We start from the raw sequence: 13100 nt of genomic DNA, 5'->3' as shown, positions 1-13100 counted from the left end.
TCTCCCCTCCCTCCCTACATATGATGAACTAATAGAAGGTCAACACGTGTATGCTTGAGGTGTGCTTCCAGTGTCACTTCCTTTGCAAATGAGCCATGACTTCTAACTGATTACCCGCGGAAGAGATCAGTGTTTCCTCTTCTGTGGTCTTGTATTTTATTCAGTCCTCCATTATAGCACTTTTATGGCTAAAATTTGTTATTTTTCCTATGGTTCCTCATTTAAATGGAGGGAAAATAAACTATGCTTTCATTACTTGGGGTTTCCAGCTCCTTGCATGATACCTGGTATGCTGTTAGTACTTTACACTGGGTTAATTAACATTTAACTGCAAGGCCTTTTTCTCCCCTTCCTCTTGGATACTTATTGCGAAAGTATTGCCAGACTCTTTGTGGATGTTGTGAACCCTGCCATTTTGAGAGGAGGAAAAATTTATCTTAAACTTAATCTGCATTTTATTTGAAGTAATGTATTGAAAGATTAGAGATGGAATTCTGTTCTCATCTTCTTCTTGATAGTAGTTTAAGTACTGACAGGTACTTAAAGTCAGCTTGATCAAAATGATTCACAAGTCCAACTTTAACTACTCTTCAAGGAAGAAGTACCAGTTTATTTTTCTTTGATTAATGCGTTTAATCTGCAAGTCGAGAAAAATTATTTTTAAAAAGCTACAGATGCAGTGCTACCCACCACCAGTCCCTCCCATCAGGAAACTTGCACAAGCCTCTTAGATAGCCACATCCAGGAGAGGGCAGACAGCAGAAGCAAGAAGAACTACAATCCTGCAGCCTGTGGAACAAAAACCACATTCACAGAAAGATAGACAAGATGAAAAGGCAGAGGGCTATGTACCAGATGAAGGAACAAGATAAAACCCCAGAAAAACAACTAAATGAAGTGGAGATAGGAAACCTTCCAGAAAAAGAATTCAGAATAATGATAGTGAAGATGATCCAGGACCTCGGAAAAAGAATGCAGGCAAAGATCGAGAAGATGCAAGAAATGTTTAACAAAGACCTAGAAGAATTAAAGAACAAACAAACAGAGATGAACAATACAATAACTGAAATGAAAACTACACTAGAAGGAATCAATAGCAGAATAACTGAAGCAGAAGAACGGATAAGTGACCTGGAAGACAGAATGGTGGAATTCACTGCTGCAGAACAGACTAAAGAAAAAAGAATGAAAATAAATGAAGACAGCCTAAGACACCTCTGGGACAACATTAAATGAAACAACATTCGCATTATAGGGGTCCCAGAAGGAGAACAGAGAGAGAAAGGACCAGAAAAAATATTTGAAGAGATTATAGTTAAAATCTTCCTTAACATGGGAAAGGAAATAGCCACCCAAGTCCAGGAAGTGCGGAGAGTCCCATACAGGATAAACCCAAGGAGAAATACACCGAGACACATAGTAATCAAATTGGCAAAAATTAAAGACAAAGAAAAATTATTGAAAGCAGCAAGGGGAAAACGACAAATAATATACAAGGGAACTCACATAAGGTTAACAGCTGATTTCTCTGCAGAAACTCTACAAGCCAAAAGGGAGTGGCATGATATACTTAAAGTGAAAGGGAAGAACCTACAACCAAGATTACTCTACCCCGCAAGGATCTCATTCAGATTCAATGGAGGAATCAAAAGCTTTACAGATAAGCAAAAGCTAAGAGAATTCAGCACCACCAAACCAGCTCTACAACAAATGCTAAAGAAACTTCTCTAAGTGGGAAACACAAGAGAAGAAAAGGACCTACAAACACAAACCCAAAACAATTGAGAAAATGGTCATAGGAACATACATATCGATAATTACCTTAAACGTGAATGGATTAAATGCTCCAAGCAAAAGACACAGGCTTGCTGAATGGATACAAAAACAAGACCCATATATATGCTGTCTACAAGAGACCCACTTCAGACCTAAGGACACATACAAAGTGAAAGTGAGGGGATGGAAAAAGATATTCCATGCAAATGGAAATCAAAAGAAAACTGGAGTAACAATACTCATATCAGATAAAATAGACTTTAAAATAAAGAATGTTACAAGAGACAAGGAAGGACACTACGTAATGATCAAGGGATCAATCCAAGAAGAAGATATAACAATTATGTATGCACCCAACATAGGAGCACTTCAATACATAGGGCATCTGCTATCAGCTATAAAAGAGGAAATCGACAGTAACACAATAATAGTGGGGGACTTTAACACCTCACTTACACCAATGGACAGATCATCCAAAATGAAAATAAATAAGGAAACAGAAGCTTTAAATGACACAATAGACCGGATAGATTTAATTGATATTTATAGGACATTCCATCCAAAAACAGCAGATTACACGTTCTTCTCAAGTGCACACGGAACATTCTCCAGGATAGATCACATCTTGGGTCACAAATCAAGCCTCAGTAAATTTAAGAAAATTGAAATCATATCAAGCATCTTTTCTGACCACAATGCTATGAGATTAGAAATGAATTACAGGGGGAAAAAACGTAAAAAACACAAACACATGGAGGCTAAGCAATACGTTACTAAATAACCAAGAGATCACTGAAGAAATCAAAGAGGAAATCAAAAAATACCTAGGGAAAAATGACAATGAAAACATGACAATCCAAAACCTATGGGATGCAGCAAAAGCAGTTCTAAGAGGGAAGTTTACAGCTATACAAGCCTACCGCAAGAAACAAGAAAAATCTCAAACAATCTAAGGTTACACCTAAAGGAACTAGAGAAAGAAGAACAAACAAAACCCAAAGTAAGCAGAAGGAAAGAAATCATAAAGATCAGAGCAGAAATAAATGAAATAGAAACAAAGAAAACAATAGCAAAGATCAATAAAACTAAAAGCTGGTTCTTTGAGAAGATAAACAAAATTGATAAACCATTAGCCAGACTCATCAAGAAAAAGAGGGAGAGGACTCAAATCAATAAAATTAGAAATGAAAAAGAAGTTACAACAGACACCGCAGAAATACGAAGCATCCTAAGAGACTACTACAAGCAACTCTATGCCAATAAAATGGACAACCTGGAAGAAATGGACAAATTCTTAGAAAGGTATAACCTTTCAAGACGGAACCAGGAAGAAACAGAAAATATGAACACACCAATCACAAGTAATGAAATTGAAACTGATTAAAAATCTTCCAACAAACAAAAGTCCAGGATCAGATGGCTTCACAGGTGAATTCTATCAAACATTTAGAGAAGAGCTAACACCCATCCTTCTCAAACTCTTCCAAGAAATTGAGGAGGAAGGAACACTCCAAAACTCATTCTATGAGGCCACCATCATCCTGATACCAAAACCAGACAAAGATACTACAAAAAAAGAAAATTAGAAACCAATATCACTGATGAATATAAATGCAAATATCCTCAACAAAATACTAGCAAACAGAATCCAGCAACACATTAAAAGGATCATACACCATGATCAAGTGGGATTTATCCCAGGGATGCAAGGATTCTTCAATATATGCAAATCAATCAATGTGATACACCATATTAACAAATTGAAGGAGAAAAAACATATGATCATCTCAATAGATGCAGAAAAAGCTTTTGACAAAATTCAACACCCCTTTATGATAAAAACTCTCCAGCAAGTGGGCATAGAGGGAACCTACTCAACATAATAAAGGCCATATACGACAAACCCACAGCAAACATCATTCTCAGTGGTGAAAAACTGAAAGCATTTCCTCTAAGATCAGGAACAAGACAAGGATGTCCACTCTCAGGACTGTTATTCAACATAGTTTTGGAAGTCCTAGCCACAGCAATCAGAGAAGCAAAAGAAATAAAAGGAATACAAATTGGAAAAGAAGAAGTAAAACTGTCACTGTTTGCAGATGACATGATACTATACATAGAGAATCCTAAAGATGCTACCAGAAAACTACTAGAGCTAATCAGTGAATTTGGTAAAGTTGCAGGTTACAAAATTAATGCACAGAAATTTATTGCATTCCTATACCCTAATGATGAAAAATCTGAAAGAGAAATTATGGAAACACTCCCATTTACCATTGCAACAAAAAGAGTAAAATTCCTAGGAATAAACTTACCTAGGGAGACAAAAGACCTGTATGCAGAAAACTATAAGACACTGATGAAAGATATTAAAGATGATACCAACAGATGGAGAGATATACCATGTTCTTGGATTGGAAGAATCAACATTGTGAAAATGACTATACTACCCAAAGCAATCTACAGATTCAATGCAATCCCCATCAAAATACCAATGGCATTTCTCACAGAACTAGAACAAAAAATCTTCAGATTTGTATGGAGACACAAAAGACCCCGATAGCCAAAGCAGTCTTGAGGGAAAAAAACGGAGCTGGAGGAATCAGGCTCCCTAACTTCAGACTATACTACAAAGCTACAGTAATCAAGACAATATGGTACTGGCACAAAAACAGAAACAAAGATCAATGGAACAGGATAGAAAGCCCAGAGATAAACCCATGCACCTATAGTCAACTAATCTATGACTATGACAAAGGAGGCAAAGATATACAGTGGAGAAAAGACAGTCTGTTCAATAAGTGGTGCTGGGAAAACTGGACAGCTACATGTAAAAGAATGAAATTAGAACACTTCCTAACACCATACACAAAAATAAACTCAAAATGGATTCGAGACCTAAATGTAAGACCAGACACTATAAAACTCTTAGAGGAAAACATAGGCAGAACACTCTTTGACATAAATCACAGCAAGATCTTTTTTGATCCACCTCCTAGAGTAATGGAAATAAAAATAAAAATAAACAGATGGGACCTAATGAAACTTCAAAGCTTTTGCTCAGCAAAGGAAACCATAAACAAGACGAAAAGACAACCCTCAGAATGGGAGAAAATATTTGCAAACGAATCAATGGACAAAGGATTAATCTCCAAAATATATAAACAGCTCCTGTAGCTCGATACTAAAAAAACAAACAACGCAATCCAAAAATGGGCAGAAGACCTAAATAGACATTTCTCCAAAGAAGACATACAGATGGCCAAGAAGCACATGAAAAGCTGCTCGACATCACTAATTATTAGAGAAATGCAAATCAAAACTACAATGAGGTATCACCTCATACCAGTTAGAATGGGCATTGTCAGAAAATCTACAAGCAACAAATGCTGGAGAGGGTGTGGAGAAAAGGGAACCCTCTTGCACTGTTGGTGGGAATGTAAATTGATACAGCCACTATGGAGAACAGTATGGAAGTTCCTTAAAAAACTAAAAATAAAATTACCATATGATCCAGCAATCCCACTACTGGGCATATACCCAGAGAAAGCTATAATTCAAAAAGACACATGCACCCCAATGTTCATTGCAGTACTATTTTCAATAGCCAGGTCATTGAAGCGACCCAAATGCCCATCGACAGACGAATGGATAAAGAAGCTATGGTACATATATACAATGGAATATTCCTCAGCCATAAAAAGGAACGAAATTGGATCATTTGTTGAGACGTGGATGGATCTAGAGACTGTCATACAGAGTGAAGTAAGTAAGAAAGAGAAAAATAAATATCGTATATTAATGCATATATGTGGAACCTAGAAAAATGGTGCAGATGAACTGGTTTGCAGGGCAGAAATAGAGACACAGATGTAGAGAACAAACATATGGACACCAAGGGGGGGAAAGCGGCGGGGGGGGTGTGGTGGTGGTGGTGTGATGAATTGGGCAATTGGTATTGACATGTATACACTGATGTGTATAAAATTGATGACTAATAACAACCTGCTGTATAAAAAAAAAAATTAAAAAAAAAAGAAAAGAAAAAACAGAAAGAGCTACAGATGATGGGATTCCCTGGTGGTGCAGTGGTTAAGATCCGTCTGCCAATGTGGGGGACATGGGTTTGAGCCCTGGTCCTGGAAGATCCCACATGACACAGAGCAACTAAGCCCTTGTGCCACAACTACTGAGCCCTCGTGCCACAACTACTGAAGCTTGCACACCTAGAGCCCATGCTTCACAACAAGAGAAGCCACCGCAATGAGAAGCCCACACACCGCAATGAATAGTAGCCCCCATTCAACACAACTAGAGAAAGCCCATGCGCAGCAACGAAGACCCAATGCAGCCAAATAAATAAGTAAATAAATTTATTAAAAAAAAGCTACCGATGATAATGCTTTCTAAACACTTAGCATCTTTACAGTACATGAAAATCTTAGCTAATACTGTAGGATGAGTAATTACTTAAAGCTGATCATCTTTACTTCAGAATAATTTTTTTAGAAACTTAGTTTGTTACACATAACTTTTCTTTAAAAATATAGATATCTGGCATGTGGGTTGCCTTTTAAGTGTGAATCAAGCTTTACCATAAAGAATTTTTTTCTTTTTTAAACAAAATACATATCTGGCTATCAGAATTTGGTTTGATGTTCTGCCTGTGTTATTATGTTAAATTAATTTGTAAATTACTGGATTTATTAAGAATCTATTTTATGAATTTCCAAACCCTGCTACAAAAACTACTATCATCTTGCTTTTATTGGAGTAGTTTTCCTTAAAAATGAAAGTAGATGTTCTGTCCACAAGAAGGAATAATAATTTGTCATGCTTCTTTTCTTCCTACCTCTTCCCTTTTTCTCAGCTGCAGGTCTCACTATGCATTATTATTCTTTTGTTCACTAACCTTACTATAGGTCTCATGTATTCTAAGTAATTACTTTAGTCTATTAAACCTTAGCTCCTTATGAATAGTAACTATGTCTGCTGCTTTTTTTTTTTTTTTGCTTTAGATGATCACTTTTATGGGTATCAGTGTCCCAATGTCTTACATGGTCAAGTACTGCATTACAAAATACGTCTTCCACTAGAAAATTTATAGCTGATTCACAAAGTTATTTAAAACTGATCTCAGGACTGTTGCTGTTGTAATTGTTGAAGACCCCATAAATTTGATGTAAGATTCTTGGGTAGAGCAAAAGAAAAAAGAAAAAAACAGAGACAGAAGAATAGGGTCGGTGCTTCATTTTTAATACTCCATACTTATAATACTGCCAGAAGCATAGTAGTAGTCTCTGAATGTAGAAAGAGTTATATGTAAAATTCAAGGTTCTTTCACAAAACAAGAAGCCATCTTGGCAATCTTTGTTCTTAATATTGGAGGAGAGAGAGGATAAGGTCATTGGTTTCCAGAGTAACCATCCAGTGAATCCTACAAGCTGAAAAAGAAGAAAAGAACCACAGTTTGTCAATGGCACCTACAGCGGGTGAAAAAGGAGTCTATACATTTTACTATTTAATTTTTTTTAATTATTTTATTCAGTTAGTTGGTACACTCACTTCTTCAATTCTGGTCTGGATTCATTTCTTCTCTGCTTACTGTGAGTACCCAGTTAACTACCAGATTCTAACTCATTAACCTCTTTCATAACTGTCCTCTTCTCTCCACCCGACTTGTCACTCCCTTATGTTAGATTCACTTCGTCTGTGGCCTGGGTTATTGCAGCTCCTAACTTGACTCTCCACTTCCAGATTTGTTCTTACCATTCCTTCTTCCCTGCCTATGCTAAAGTAATTACTTAAAAATCTGATCATACCATATCTTTGCCTAAAACCTAAAAGATAATGTCCAAACTTCTTAGCATTACATAGTTTTCTATCTATAGTGCCTGCTTCTCTCTGGTTTTAAATATCATACCATACCACACATCTTTGCTCTTACCTCTTCAGGTTCACATGCATATGCACACACACAAAACACATACACAGGCATTCACGTAAGTCACAAATCATTAATGTTTCATGAATTAATCAAGGGTTTTCTCTTTGTGAAGTCTTCATGTTTCAGTTATTTGTCAAAGTCTATTTGAATCACCCCTACCTCTGTGAATCTGCTATTCCCTGTACCCTTCCTTTATTAAACTGCAGTTTCCTCCAGGGCAACAACGAGGTCCTGCTACATTTGAATAATTATAACTAATATTCATATTTGTCCCACTCAGCTCTTCATTAGCCTGCTTGTTATCCTTTCTTTACCCATAGTAATCACATTTCCAAAACTAAATGTGGAAACACAAAATCTAACATGTAGCAAAGTATTTAATAAGAATAATGAGACAAAATATGTGAAATGGAAATTATCCCTCTATGTTAAGAAAGGTCACCATGCCCCTAACTGGTAGATGGAACTAACATTTGCCTAGAGCTTTCTCTATGCTATTAGGTGTTGCAAAATTCATTTTCTTAAAACACATTAAAAATGAGTGGACAGGGACTTCCCTGGTGGTGCAGTGGTTAAGAATCCGCCTGCCAATGCAGGGGACACGGGTTCGAGCCCTGGTCCGGGAAGATCCCACATGCTGTGGAGCAACTAAGCCCACGTGCCACAACTTAAGGCCGCACGCCTAGAGCCCGTGCTCCACAACAAGAGAAGCCACCATAGTGAGAAGCCTGCACACTGCAACGAAGAGTAGCCCCCGCTCGCCACAGCTAGCGAAAGCCCGCATGCAGCAACGAAGACCTGATGCAGCCAAAAATAAATTAATTAATTTTAAAAAAAAATGAGTGGACTTTTTTTTCCAAATTTTCTGAACTTTAAAAATAATAATTTAAGTCATACTGAAAAAATTTGTGTGGCAAAGAAGCCCTTAAACATATGTTTATTTAATTTTAGGAAGATATGCAATCAACTAAGGAAGAGAGATTTCCAGCAATCCACAAACCCATTGCTGTTGGTTCTCAGCCAGTGCTCACAGTTGGAACAACCCACATATCCAAATTGACAGATGACCAACTCATAAAAGAATTCCTTAGTGGTTCCTACTGCTTTCACGGGGTGAGAAGTGAACCATCAGTTTAAATATTTATCTTACAGCTTTCACTTGTGTGTTATTTATCAAGGGGCATTAGTAGCACTGAAAAAGATTTTTTGTCTATAGAGAAATGGCAGGATTCTGGAAGCTCCCCAATGGACACTTTCTCTCCACATCTCATTATAATCCAGTGCATAGCCATTATATTCTCTTTACTCACAGGCTAAAACTTGACGTTTACTTGACAAAAATATATATATTTAAGTACTTCATATGTGATTCTGGCTAATTGCTGGAATGGGCATCAATGATTGTGTAGCCTACATCTTGGTTATGTAGCAGTCACATTTAAAACTTGAGCTAATATCTACAAAGGTAAAATTTTGCCCCTAAGAACTCCAGTGGGAAATACACTTATAAGTGGAATTTTCATTTTACTTTATTTTACCAGGGCAGTACAGCAATTATTCTCTAATAATGTCTATTTTTTAAAGTTTATCAGTAATTTTTAATTTTGATTTTCAACCATATTATTGCTAGTACAGTTTTTTAAAATTATATATATGTCCATCACTATCATGTGGCAATATTGAGACCCCAATATGCCTTTCTATGTATTGTAACTTGATCTGTTTCCTTTCCTGTAGGGTGTTGGTTGGTGGAAATATGAATTCTGCTATGGCAAACATGTACATCAATACCATGAGGTATAGAACAGCGTTTATATCACTCTACCACTAGGTGGATTAAAGTTTCAAAAATCTTTTGTGGAAAAAAAAGGGGTGGGGGTTGGTGTTACTTTTAATTATAAGATGATTTTAATATGGAAATATTCATCAAAGTGTCTCTAAATTCTGGAAAATGGAAAACTTGGTGTCAGTTAAGAGTAAGTCAATCATCTTAAAGTAACGTTATGTATTAACTACTCAGATTCTTTTATTACTGTGAGCCTGGAGGAATAATAAGCTACAGTGACTAACCTCTTTAGCTTTGACCAAGGAATTAGTCATTGTTATAACTCATCGTTAAATTAAGTGAATGGTAACATAGTATATCACTAGAGTTAGTAAAATAGGATAAATACAGCAGGTTTCTCAACTAAAAGAAGGTACCATATCATCTAAGCTTAAAATAAGTTTTAAGATTAAATGCACTGGCTCTTTATTCTTCCTTTTATTTATAATTTCATAAATCAGTATTCTCCCACACTTGAGCCAAAGCTGCTTAAATTCTGAAATTCAAGCCCCAGTAGTTTTATTTGTCATTGTTGTAGTTTGTTTAGTAAGGTAAACTACTAGACATAGAAAACAAACATTAATAAATACTGATCTGTTTTAAAAGGCTTTTTATTCCCCCAAATAAATAACAACTGGTAATTAGAAAATACTGTATTTGCCCTCTTGAGATGTTTTGAGCTGATCTTAAATTTCAAGATGGATCATAATGGGAAAGATCAACTCACTTTCCACATTTAAATCACTCCAAATTTATGAGGTGTCTGTAAACTAGAACATTTTATTCTTCACTTAAGCCTGAGATGTTCCATTTCACTATGCTTTCCATTTATTCATGCTGCTTTAATGTTTTACTTAATTTTTTTATTAATACAAAAAAAGATAAAGTGTCATCTAAGTACAGCCCAGATAATACCCAGTGGCTTTTTTTTTTTAATTAAAGGAATATATGCCAGAAATATAGAATGAAAATAAAATTTTCCTCCACTGTTGCCCCATTTTTCAAAAGTAACAGCTGGGGCTTCCCTGGTGGTGCAGTGGTTAATAATCTGCCTGCCAGTGCAGGGGACTCTGGTTCGAGCCCTGGTCCGGGAACATCCTACATGCCGCAGAGCAACTAAGCCTGTGCACCACAACTAATGAGCCTGAGCTCTAGAGCCTACGAGCCACAACTACTGAGCTGGCATGCCACAACTACTGAAGCCCACGTACCTAGAGCCTGTGCTCCACAACAAGAGAAGCCCGGGCACCACAACAAAGAATAGCCACCACTAGCCACAACTAAAGAAACCCCGTGTGCAGCAACAAAGACACAACAGAGCCAAAAATAAAAATAAACTGAAGGAGAAAAACCATATGGTCATCTCAATAGATGCAGAAAAAGCTTACGACAAAATTCAACACCCATTTATGATAAAAACCCTTCAGAAAGTAGGCACAGAGGGAACTTACCTCAACATAATAAAGGCCATATATAACAAACCCACAGCCAACATCGTTCTCAATGGTGAAAAATTGAAACCATTTCCACTAAGATCAGGAACAGGACAAGGTTGCCCACTGTCACCACTATTATTCAACATAGTTTTGGAAGTTTTAGCCACAGCAGTCAAAGATGAAAACGAAATAAAAGGAATCCAATTTGGAAAAGAAGAAGTAAAACTGTCACTGTTTGCAGATGACATGATACAATACATAGAGAGTCCTGAAGATGCTACCAGAAAACTACTAGAGCTCATCAATGAATTTGGTAAAGTAGCAGGATACAAAGTTAATGTACAGAAATCTCTTGCATTCCTATACACTAATGATGAAAAATCTGAAAGAGAAATTAAGGAAACACTCCCATTTACCATTGCAACAAAAAGTAAAATACCTAGGGATAAATCTACCTAAGGAGACAAAAGACCTGTATGCAGAAAACTGTAAGACACTGATGAAAGAAATTAAAGATGATACAAACAGATGGAGAGATATACCATGTTCTTGGATTGGAAGATCAACATTGTGGAAATGACTATACTACCAAAAGCAATCTACAGATTCAATGCAATCCCTATCAAATTACCAATGGCATTTTTCACAGAACTAGAACAAAAAATTTCACAATTTGTATGGAAACACAAAAGACCCCGAATAGCCAAAGCAATCTTGAGAAAGAAAAATGGAGCTGGAGGAATCAGGCTCCCTGACTTCAGACTATACTACAAAGCTACAGTAATCAAGACAATATGGTACTGGCACAAAAACAGAAATATAGATCAATGGAACAGGATAGAAAGCCCAGAGGTAAACCCACACACCTGTGGTCAACTAATCTATGACAAAGGAGGCACGGATATACAATGCAGAAAAGACAGTTTCTTCAATAAGTGGTGCTGGGAAAACTGGACAGCTACATGTAAAAGAATGAAATTAGAACACTCCCTAACACCATACACAAAAATAAACTCAAAATGGATTCAAGACCTAAATGTAAGACCAGACACTATAAAACTCTTAGAGGAAAACATAGGCAGAACACTCTTTGACATAAATCACAGCAAGATCTTTTTTTGATCCACCTCCTAGAGTAATGGAAATAAAAATAAAAATAAACAGATGGGACCTAATGAAACTTCAAAGCTTTTGCACAGCAAAGGAAACCATAAACAAGATGAAAAGACAACCCTCAGAATGGGAGAAAATATTTGCAAATGAATCAACAGACAAAGGATTAATCTCCAAAATATATAAACAGCTCCTGCAGCTCAATATTAAAAAAAAAAACAACCCAACCTAAAAATGCGCAGAAGACCTAAATAGACATTTCTCCAAAGAAGACATACAGATGGCCAAGAAGCACATGAAAAGCTGGTCAGCATCACTGATTATTAAAGAAATGCAAATCAAAACTACAGTGAGGTATCACCTCACACCAGTTAGAATGGACACCATCAGAAAATCTACAAACAATAAATGCTGGAGAGGGTGTGGAGAAAAGGGAACCCTCTTGCACTGTTGGTGGGAATGTTAATTGATACAGCCACTATGGAGAACAGTATAGAGGTTCCTTAAAAAACTAAGAATTACCATATGATCCAGCAATCCCCCTACTGGGCATATACCCAGAGAAAACCATAATTCAAAAAGACACATGCACCACAGTGTTCATTGCAGCACTGTGTACAATAACCAGGTCATGGAAGCAACCTAAGTGCCCATCAACAGACGAATGGATAAAGAAGATGTGGTACATATATACAATGGAATATTGCTCAGCCATAAAAGGAACGAAATTGGGTCATTTGTAGAGACATGGGTCTAGAGACTGTCTACAGAGTGAAGTCAGAAAGAGAAAAACAAATATCGTATATTAACGCATATATGTGGGACCTAGAAAAATGGTACAGATGAACCGGTTTGCAGGGCAGAAGTTGAGACACAGATGTATAGAACAAACATACGGACACCACGGGGGTAAAGCGGTGGGATGGTGGGGGTGGTGGTGTGATGAATTGGGCAATTGGGATTGACATGTATACAGTGATGTGTATAAAATTGATGACTAATA

General features: G+C 36.7%; 1 protein-coding gene and 1 long non-coding RNA gene across 12 annotated transcripts in view; one reads left to right on the top strand and one right to left on the bottom strand.

Moving 5' to 3' along the window:
* Positions 1–13100, top strand: part of ERLEC1 (endoplasmic reticulum lectin 1) — a gene marked incomplete at its 5' end in the record, with an annotated part of 49887 nt that overhangs the window by 13772 nt on the left and 23015 nt on the right. For all 10 annotated transcript variants that reach the window (XR_014235118.1, XR_014235119.1, XR_014235120.1 and 7 more), the window contains 2 exons: positions 8675–8836; positions 9461–9520. Coding sequence is in view for 5 of the 10 variants with exons in the window: in XM_082358246.1 (XP_082214372.1) it covers positions 8675–8836; positions 9461–9520 (222 nt within the window). The remainder of the gene's footprint in view (positions 1–8674; positions 8837–9460; positions 9521–13100) is intronic.
* The window catches only part of LOC309612470, a 37079-nt gene continuing 29786 nt past the window's right edge, over positions 5808–13100 (bottom strand). The window contains exon 3 of one of the 2 annotated variants that reach the window (XR_014235136.1): positions 5808–7220. This is a non-coding gene — a long non-coding RNA (uncharacterized lncRNA). The remainder of the gene's footprint in view (positions 7221–13100) is intronic. The other variant, XR_014235137.1, reaches the window with a different exon arrangement.

This window comes from Balaenoptera borealis, assembly GCF_965194805.1.
Source record: "Balaenoptera borealis genome assembly, chromosome: 15".
NCBI classification, from domain to species: domain Eukaryota; kingdom Metazoa; phylum Chordata; class Mammalia; order Artiodactyla; family Balaenopteridae; genus Balaenoptera; species Balaenoptera borealis.
This window is presented reverse-complemented; position numbering and strand designations above follow the sequence as displayed.